This window comes from Lagenorhynchus albirostris, chromosome 16 (assembly GCF_949774975.1).
Source record: "Lagenorhynchus albirostris chromosome 16, mLagAlb1.1, whole genome shotgun sequence".
Taxonomy (NCBI): domain Eukaryota; kingdom Metazoa; phylum Chordata; class Mammalia; order Artiodactyla; family Delphinidae; genus Lagenorhynchus; species Lagenorhynchus albirostris.
In genome coordinates, this window is record NC_083110.1 from 31,215,523 (window position 1) to 31,225,511 (window position 9,989).

Below are 9,989 nucleotides of genomic sequence, written 5' to 3' on the forward strand. Positions count from 1 at the left end.
CTCCTTATTAACCAGAACTTGTTTACCCCTTATTTCATGTATTGTAGGATCCCACAAAACCCATTTATGTGATCAGAGATCCTTCCTGTGTCGTTAGATCCTTCCTCTGTTGTTAGATCTCTTCCGTGTTCGTCTGCGAAAGTCCCCATCCCACCCTCTTCTGACATCACTGCCTCCTGTGCCTTTTCCTTTTCTGTTCAAGGCTGCCATTCTCTCTTCACTTCCACATAACCTTGGGCTTGCTGGTGTCAAGGATGCCAGGGTGGTTCCTCTCTGCACTGGCCTCAACGACATTGTAGTTTTCTCCACTGCCTTCCTCTCCTTTTAAAAAATACCTTTCCTTAGAGATTCAGTAAATGATGGAGCTTCCTCATGGTAGAATATCAGGTAGTCGTTAGAGCACCTGGAACCACGGAGGACAGGGCAGGGGAGGCGGGATTTTTACCTTAGAACCGAAAGTGAAGCCAAAATCCTGGTTGTGGGCCTGTGATTATGGCCATAACCGTGACAGCTGTAAGGGCAAGCGTGAAAACGACATCTGCTCTCGGATTGGGACGCCACTGACGTCACAGTGCCGCTTTCACTGTGTTTGGTTTTACGATTTTTTAGACAAATGGGGTGTTTCTTTGCTGCTTCACCAGATAGTGGGGGGTTCTGGGAAGGGAGGGTGGAGACCCCGGGTCAGGGGCAGAGCTTTGATTGCGTTACCTTTCACCCCAGTCATAACTCTCCTTGGGAGTAGACTTCAGCAGCTGTTTCCTGTAAAGAGGCACGAAAGGTGACTGGGGTCAGCTTGGACCTTTCCTGGGGAGGAAAGCACACTGCCCACGAAGAGGTGTTCTCTCGGGGGGCAGTAGAGGACCACATCAGAAGGAGAGCGAGAAGCCCGCTCTCCCAGGTTGAGGGTCAGTTGGGGAGGAAGGGGAAGTTCCAGGGTGAGGAGGGAGTGGAGCTGACTCCCAGGGCACTGCCGAGCCGGCCTGGTGTGTTGGGCCCAGACAGGACCTGGACACAGTTTCCTTCTTAAGGGTCCACTCGGGTCACCTCGCTCACATCTCAGTGATGGGAGGTCCGTGGGGCGGGCTTCGATTTCTCTGTGTGATACACAGAGGTGCACTGAACCCCATGTCCCTAAGACAGACACCCTACGTGGGGCAACGACAGCCCTGGCTCAGAGCCCCGACAGTTCTCGGCTTTATGATTGCAGAACCAGTGCTGTGGGGCATATGGCCCTGAAGACTGGGACCTCAACGTCTACTTCAACTGCAGTGGCGCCAGCTACAGCCGCGAGAAGTGTGGGGTGCCCTTCTCCTGCTGTGTCCCCGACCCCGCGGTGAGTCTGCCCGAGCATGGACGGTCCCTCTGGAGCGGAGCAGTTCCTGCCTCCCTGAGGGCTCTGGCTTCTTCTCTTCTGCGGATGGATTGAGTGCCCGGCTCCCCCTCCACTCGCCTCAGGGCTCTTGCAGCTCTGAAATCCTATACCTATAAATTCCATAAGTGTTTTTGCATGGCCCACCCTGGCTCTGGTGTGCTGGGTGAAGCAGGCAAAAAACAGCGGTCCCCCTCCCGTGAGGGGCTCTCACTCAGGGGCGCCTGGACAAGATGCTGTGAATATAATGAGGCCTGGTCTCCTTTCTTTGGAGAAAACAAACACTCAGTCCTCCGAAGCCCTGGGCGGTGGCATACATCGCCATCCGGGGGTGGTGCAGAATTCTTTCACTGTTCTTTCTTCTTCACCTGTCTTCATCCCCAGGCCACAGGCCACATCCTTGGGTTCCAGAAACTGAGCTCTTCGGTGCCCCCCGCCCCATTTTTTTGGCCACGCTGCACGGCTTCTGGGATCTTAGTTCCCTGACCAGGGATTGAACCCGGCGCCACAGCAGTGAAAGCGCCGAGTCCTAACCAATGGACTGTCAGGAAATTCCCTTGGGTGTCCTTGAAGGAGCATTGAATGTTTGCCCAAACCTAGCCTGAGCAGAAGGGAGCCCCTACGGCCGTCAGTACCATCACACTGCCTGGTGCTGGGCCACGGGGCTCTAGGCGCGTTCCCCAGCCCGGGAGGGGTTCAGGTCTGCAGAGGCTGCACAGCGGTGTCTGACCTCTCCACCGTGACTGTGAAATCTTTAGCAAGTGTAGCTTTTCCCTTCTAGCTCAGAGATTGGCAGACTACAACCCCTGCACCAGATCTGGCCTGCTGTCTGTTTTTGGATGACTTGTGAGCCATGAATGGTTTCAGCCGTTTTAAGTGGTTGAAAATAAATCAAAAGAAGGATAATATTTTGTGCCACGTGAAAATCATGAAATTCAAACTTCAGTGTCCATAAATAAAGTTTTATTGAAATACAGCCATACCTGTTCATTTACATATTGTCAATGGCCGCGTTCATGCTACAACAGCAGAGTTGAATAGTAGCTACGTAGGTGGGTTTGAAATATTTACTATCTTGCCCTTCACACAAAAAATTTGCCAACCTTTGTCCTAGCATGGAAGGTTAGTTGGCAGCATGATGGAAAGGCATGAGCTGTAATGGAATTGGTGCAGGTGTTTGCTGGTGTTTGGTTGTGACTTTTCTAGAGCTTTCTACCACCGGCTTCTGGAGCACAAAAATGACTAATCTTTCTGCTTTTCTTACAGCAAAAAGTTGTGAACACACAGTGTGGCTATGATGTCAGGACTCAGGTGAGAGCTCCAATGCATATGACTTTGAATTCTTCAGGTTTATTCTCTAGGGTCCACCTTCCCGATTTAGCACAAGTGCAAATTGGAGTGGGAAAGCCAGGGGAGACTAAGCTCAGAGAGGCCACCGAAGCTGGGAACCAGGCAAGCGGGAGCACACGGCCATGCACACGCCTTCCCTGAGCCGCTGGCAAGTCGAGATTCATGGGAACAGTAATGGGTGTGATTTCAAGCTCTGTGAACCACAGTCACAAAATCTAGCAGTTGCTACGTTAGTGGAAATAAGGTGGATGAAAGTTTGGGGGAACAAAGGCGACATGTTTAAGAGGCCCTGGGGGTCCCAGGAGGTGTCTGTTATGTAGGGGCTCAGGGTGGAGTTGCAGGAGGCACATGGCTTGGTCCAGCCGCCATTATGGAGGCCATGCTGACAGGGAGGGAGATAGGCTCAGGGCAGGAGCAGGGCTCAGCCCTCTAAGGGCTTCCTCAGGCCGTACGGAGTGTGCGCTTGCACGTGAAGAGGCGAGGACCCACCCCAGTCCTTGCTGTGGTGGCCTCTGGTGATGTGAATGACAGCTGTTCTGAAGGAGAGGGATCTCGGGGAAACTGCAGGCACCCTGCCGTTGGCCGTGGACACTAGGGATGTGACCCTCCAGGCTGGGAAACCTCAACTCCCTCTGCAGTGAGCTCCGCTTCATAGCGGTGGGCCTATGTCAGCATCAGCTTCTTCAGTGACCAATTTCCTCGCCACTTGCATCAGTTGCTAGGGCTGCTGTAAAAAAGTACCCAGGCCCTGCGGCTAAAATAACAGAGATTTAATTTTCTCATAGTTCTGGAGGTTAGAAGTCTGAGGTCAAGGCCTCAGCAGTGTTGGTCCTTCTGAGGCCCCTCTCCTTGGCTTGGATGGTGCCTCCTCTTCCCTGTGTCCTCACATGGGCTTCCCTCTGTGTCTGTCTGTGTCCTAATCTCTTCTCACGAGGACACCAGTCATATTGGATTAGGGCCAACTCCAATGACCTCATTGTAATTTATTTACCTCTTTAAACAGCCTCTCTCCAAATACAGTCACATTCTGAGGTCTTGGGGGGTTAAGACTTCAACATAGGAACTTTAGGGGGACATAATTCAGCCCCTAACACTGCTAACGAATGAATGTTCCGTCAGTGTTTCATGGGTGAGGCTGATAGGGGAGGGGGGCCGGGGCTGACTGCTGTGTTCGGGGTGGGTGAGGACACGGTGTCTGCCGAGGCCACATCCCTGTGTACTGCCTGAGCCTCCGCTAGGGTCGACTTCAGCCTGTTCCTGCTGGCTCTGCTTCTTGGAGCCAGGCTCACCTGGGCTCGGGGGCACACTCTGAGAAGCCGTTGTCCCTTCCCTCTCCTGACTCAAAAGACGCTGAACCCTCTTTCCCCAGTTTCTCTCTTTAAGGCACATTTTCCTTCCCCAAGCCCTCATCCCCCTCCCCTTTCTCCAGACGTGGGCTGTGGAGGTGTGTTGAACAAGCTGACCTTGAAATGTGTGGAGGCCCTAAGAGAAAGGGGTTAAAGATCACAGCCAGGGAGCCTTTGCTTAGACAGGTTATAAAATGCGAACTGCCCGGGGAGGGGCAGAGACCGAGGCAAATAGACGTGTTTCTCCTGGAGAGTTCTGTCTGTCCGTCTGTCCTCGGCACCAGCCTCCCGGATCCCTCATTCCCCCCCACCCCCGCCGAGCTTTGCTCTGCCCCCGGCGGGAGCCCTCTGGGGATCCAGGGTGGGGACAGCCTGCGTGTCTCGGGCTCAGGCCGCTGTCCTGTTTCCCTGCAGCTGAAGAGCAAATGGGACGAGTCCATCTTCACGAAAGGCTGCATCCAGGCGCTGGAGGGGTGGCTCCCACGGAACATCTACATCGTGGCCGGCGTCTTCATCGCCATCTCACTGCTGCAGGTTTGCCCCCGCTGCCCTTCGTGGCTTCCTCTCCCCTTGTGGCCGCACCTGTTCCCTTGAGCCAGATTTTACACTGGGAAAGATGCCGGTGGCCGAGGGCGCGTGAGGCCCAGGGTGAGTAGGCTGCTGAGTGTCTCCCGGGAGAAGAACTGGTGGGAGAAAGTCAAGAATTCAGTGAATCAGAAAAACCAGGAGTTTTTCCAGGGTTGCCCAGGGCTGGGAGGAGAAGCCGGCAGCCCCCCAGGCAGCCTCGGAGGCAGCGGAGGCTACTGCTCTGTGGAAAACCCACCATTTAGAAAATGTTCGGCTCTGACCTTGCCTTGAAGAGGGTGACTGGGGTGGACTCGGGGTCACCAGCCATCCACGCACCTTTTTCCTCCTTCACTCAGTGGTTGACTGATCTCAAAGGAAGGCCGAGAGACAGAAGCATCTGGAAAAAGAAAGAAAAAAATTTACTTGCAAAGCAGGCAAGGATCTCTTACTTCAGAAGGCCTGGCCCATCAGCTACCAGCCACAAGAGGGATTGAAAGTGGGGGGTGAGGGGAGCAGAATTCCTCAGGTCACCAAGTTCACATTAGTCTGTTTCTGGTAGGAAAAGATCAGCCTTCCCACGTGATTATCCTGGTCACTGAGGTCGGGGTGTAGCTTCAGACACCAGCATGGCCCAAATCGGGGACAGTCTTGTTTTTATGGTGGAATCCAGGTTTGCAGGAAACATTCGAGATTTGGTATTTGGGGAATCAGAACCAGTCAGGGTGACCCTGTCATTTTCCGTTTCACCCCGGGTACAAAGCGAGTCGCGGCCTGTGATATGGGATGTGCGTGGTCATGTTGCAGGCAGGGCAGAACGTCCGTTTTGCTTCTGTGGTGCCTGCTGTTTGCCCCTTCAAGGCTTTAGGGAAGATCCCACTGTTTTTCACACAGCAAAGCAGAGCCCGGGCTCATTTGTTTTAACTGTGGGTTGGTCTCGTTTGGCCACGTACCCAGTTGCAGCCTCTGCGGGTGGGCGTGGAGGTGATGGGAAGTGCGGGGTGCCCTGCCCCACCTCCCCCTCGGCCCCGATGCTGACGGCCGCTGCCTCTGCCGGCTTTGTTGTCAGATATTTGGCATTTTCCTGGCGAGGACCCTGATCTCGGACATTGAGGCAGTGAAGGCAGGCCACCACTTCTGAGGAGCCACAGGTGGGCGAGCAGAGCTGAGCCACGCCGTGGAGGCCGAAGCCCTTCACCGCCATCAACTTCATGTCCAGAGGGAGAGAAACGGACGCACCCAGCCCGAGCCAGCACCCCGCCTTCAGCATCCGCGTGACATGATCTCTGTTTCTGCTTGCTGGTGCTGGAGACCCAGGGGCCCCCTCGCACCTGCACAGACTTGTGACCAGCAGCCCCGCTGGGGTCTGCCTGGAATCAGAGGGTATGTCTTTAAGTGGGGGAGGTGACTCTGAGGGACAGACGGCTCTGGTGGCTGCACCCTGGCCTCCTCACCGCTCATGTCATTGGTGCTGGCCTAGGGGGCAGCCACACCTTCTGTGGCCCTCTGAGTGCCAGGGGGGCCCGCAGTGTCCGCACAGGTCGGGGTGTTGGCAGGATCCTCGGCCATGTCAAGTGAAGTAAGCCTGAGCCAGTGCGGGGGCTGGTGCCACGGGAGTGCCTCGTCCATCGTCCCCCGGCGCCCAGGGCGGGAACTGTCTCCAGCCTCAACAGCATTATGCCCTGAGGGCCCGAGGGGGCAGTGGGCATGGCTCTCCTGCGGAGTCAGCTCTCCTTTTCCTGAAGTGTGTAAATAGTTTATTTATAGGGCAAGAATGTTCTCACACCACATCTTCATTTCCTCTGGCATTCTCCTCTCAACAGCCTTACGCGGCGTCTGGGACTGACGCCGTCCCTTTCAGTTCCCTTGAGTGTCCCACGAACCAGCTCCAGCAGCTTCTCCATATCACCCCTAGTAACCCAGCTGCACATACATGCTCCCCCTTCGTCTGTGCACCCCCCACATGCATACCCCCACTCCCCTCCCAACTTGGCCTCACTGTCTTCTGGTCTTGGTGCTACTGAAACTGTTACCCGGAACTTGAATCGTGATCCTGACCCTCCCCCACTGCAAGGCCGGGGAGCCCCAGCCAGAGATGGCCAGCTGGACCCCTTTGGCCAGGGCTCCTCTCCAGGCCACATGCTGAGGGCCGGCTGGCCGGCCTGGCATTCGCCTCTCCCTGGAAAGAGAAGCCCCGTAGCCAGGCCCCTGGGCCGAGCCACGGACCCCAGCCTGCAGCTGCGTAGAGGCTCAGACGTTTCGTTGCTCACTTTCATGGTGACCTTCCAACCCCTGACGGGGATATCTGTGGTCACCGTGTCCACCTTTCCTGTCAGGGCTATTGGGGGCTTGCTGTTGGAAATGAAGTCTGTCTTATGTACTGAATAACCCCCCAGGCGGAGCTGGGGCGTTCGTGCATCTTTGGCTGGTCTACACCCTAACGCCTCTCTGGCTCTCGTACCCGTTCTGTCCTCGTCGTTCAGGGATGGAGTGCCACCTTCACATACTTGCCGAAGTGTACATGCTAAAATGGTATATACTGGTGGGTGTTTGTTGACGATGTTGGTTTTGTTTTGTTTTTTTACAATTTTCTCTGTAGACTAGGGGAAGAATGCTTGTGTTTTTAGGAAGTGTGATGCTTTTCTTTGACTGCCAAACTCTTTTATGGAATATATCTTTATATTAATGCTGTTGTTGTGATTGTTTTTGTTTTGGGTCATATCAAGATGGCATTAAGCATCTCAGTGGTGAACTTGGCTGCCGAGGGAAACGGTGGGATCGGGTGTGGGTAGGCATGACGGGAAGGTAGGTGGTTGGCACAATCTGAAATAAATTTCATCGGGTGATTTTTTTTTTAGATTCTGTGTGCCACTTTCAGTGATTCTTTGTGTGGAGGTTACACCTGGAACAAGCTGGCTTGTGGCTTAGTTATGCCCAGCTGGAAGCATAAGGTAGAACTTTGACTCCACAGGCCCGGAGGAAATGTTATTTTAGGTTATAACTGTACAGCCCCAGGCAGTAAGGTCCAGGCAAAAGAGCTTGGGGACACTGGGTTGGAATCTGGGCACTGCCACTGCATGAGCTGTGTGTTTTAGACCTGCTGGCCCATCTGTGGAGGAGGTTAGTGGCAGTGCCAGGTACCTCTGACCCAGGCTGCCCTGGGGGAGTCGGTGGCCCCAGGCCCTCACCGCTGGTGTGTGGGCACCAACAGCTCCTGCTGTCCCATCTATTCACGTGGACCTGGTGGCTGGACCCCTTGCAAGTGTCTTCACAGGTCACAGCCCAGTTCAGGGTGAAGTCTAGCTGTGACTTTTTCAGAGTTTGGGTTTGTTTTCCAATTAGTTTACGAACTTGCTGGCCACTTTCAGCCATCTCATCTGACTCTGAGTTGGATGAGAATAGAAAAGAAGTGCAGGATAAGGGATGCTCACGTGGCATCTCCAGCACACTGGGCTCCCTCCATGGAGCCGCAGTGCAGCCCTCCCAGTCGCTCCCTGCCCAGCCTACCCTGAGTCTCCAGCCACTCCCTGTCCTCTCAGACTGGGATAGAGGCCAGCCTGTGCCTCTGCACTTCCCCTCCTGGCCCCCCATACACTCTCGCTTTGAAGTTTCAGGGTCTTTGCTCATCCTTCCTGTGACCCTCCTGCCCACCTCCTCCTGGGGCTTCTGCACTGTTATCTTTCCCACCTGCTGTCCTCACCCCATCCCACGTATCCCCATCCCAGAAAGCTTGCCTTGGCCCTCTTGCCCTCTTACCGGCCCACGCCCCACCACTGCTTTCCTTCCCAGGCGGCTGCTCGTCCGGGCTCTGTCCCCCTCCCACCACCACCCAGTACTCTCCTCACTTGACTGAAAGCCACACACCCCAGTCACCGGCCTCCATGCCTCTCTTGGCCTCTGCAGCACCTGGCACTCTGGACCACCCCATCCTCAAAGTCCTCTGCTGCCGCCAGGGCTCTCAGGTCTCTCCGGCCCATCCTTGTCCCACCTTCAGCTGTACCTGCCAGGGCTCACCTATCTCCTGGGGCTCCCGTGCCCCCAAGGCAGGGCTGTGAGCCGGGCAGGAAAGCCATCTGTGCTGGTGCATGAGACTGTGCTGGTCTTCTCCACATGAATAACAAAAAAATTAATGGATCCAGAACTTCCTGGAACCTAGGAAGTACACAGAGTACCTAACACTTAAAAACTGATTGTCTGGCTTCCCTGGGTGCAGTGGCTGAGAGTCCGCCTGCCAATGCAGGGGACACGGGGTCGCGCCCCGGTCCGGGAAGATTCCACATGCCGCGGAGCAGCTGGGCCCGTGAGCCATGGCCACTGGGCCTGTGCGTCCGGAGCCTGTGCTCCGCAACGGGAGAGGCCACAACAGTGAGAGGCCCGCGTACCGCAAAAAAAAAAAACAGATTGTCACCAGAAGAGCTCGGGGAAGCCATTTTTATGCTAAAAACATGAGGTAAGTTGCTGATCAAGGATTTGGAAGAGCTGGGTTGAAACTCTGGGAGCCTCTTGCCCCTGAACCTGCACCTGCAACTAGAATAGGAGGTTGGGTGCCTGCCAGCTCCTGATTCTGAACCTCTGCTTGGCGCCTGCGGAGCAAAACCAGCACCAAGGGCACGACTGGGAAGCATCGGTGTCCTGAGGATGAGCCAGTTACTGGGCTCTGAGGCACGTCGACAAGCAGCTGGAGGAAGGGTGCGGATCCCCGTCTCTATACCTGGATTTGGGTGCCTGGTTTGGTTTGGGGGGACCTTTGGGGGAGCATGATGTCATCCCCAAGGAGCTCAGCCCCACCCTGTGCTGGAGGCCCCGGCTCTGAGCAGCAGTGCGCTCGCTTCCTCGCATGGCCAGGGCTGCCGTCCACCCAGCAAGCCTGCTGGGCGGTGAGGGATCGGGCATAGCTTTCTCTTCAGGAGACACTACTTGGGGGCTGCCACTGGGGCAGTAATGGGCGTGCCTGTGAGTGTAGGCTACTGCCATCTTAGGGACCCCAGGGGAGAGCTCCCCAGAAGAGGAGGCGGGGTGAGAGGCCAGCAGAGGACGGAGGGACTCAGTCTTGCCAGTAGAGACCACCTGATCGCTTCTCGGCCAGCAAGCTCAGAGTGTGGACTGCAGAGGCACAGAGAAAGGGGAGGGGCTGTTGCCGTGGTCCCAGCACCCAGGGCATCCTCCTCCTCAGGTGTCAGGAGCTCAGCCCTGTCACCTTGTGGTCCAGGGCCCTCAGCTGTCCCCGGTGAGTGGGGTGGCTGTATGACCTGCATGGGTGGGCGCTTTCTAGCTCTAGGGTCATGTGAGGTGTCTGGCCACAGGGTTTGTAGGATATGGGCCCCCAGACTGTGGTAACCTGTCCCCAGGGTTGAATCTTG

At 55.6% G+C, this 9,989-nt stretch overlaps 1 protein-coding gene across 10 annotated transcripts in view; it reads left to right on the plus strand.

Annotated features, from left to right (window-relative positions):
* The window catches only part of TSPAN14 (tetraspanin 14), a 55,116-nt gene extending 47,801 nt beyond the window's left edge, over nucleotides 1-7,315 (plus strand). For 5 of the 10 annotated variants that reach the window (XM_060125985.1, XM_060125986.1, XM_060125983.1 and 2 more), the window contains 5 exons: nucleotides 1,208-1,333; nucleotides 2,636-2,680; nucleotides 4,480-4,599; nucleotides 4,989-5,066; nucleotides 5,699-7,315. In XM_060125985.1, coding sequence (XP_059981968.1) covers nucleotides 1,208-1,333; nucleotides 2,636-2,680; nucleotides 4,480-4,599; nucleotides 4,989-5,066; nucleotides 5,699-5,770 — 441 coding nt within the window. In that variant the 3' untranslated portion in view covers nucleotides 5,771-7,315. Of the gene's footprint in view, nucleotides 1-1,207; nucleotides 1,334-2,635; nucleotides 2,681-4,479; nucleotides 4,600-4,988 lie in introns of all 10 variants that reach the window. The other 5 variants (XM_060125988.1, XM_060125984.1, XR_009536023.1 and 2 more) reach the window with 4 other exon arrangements.
* Nucleotides 7,316-9,989: the final 2,674 nt, after the last annotated feature.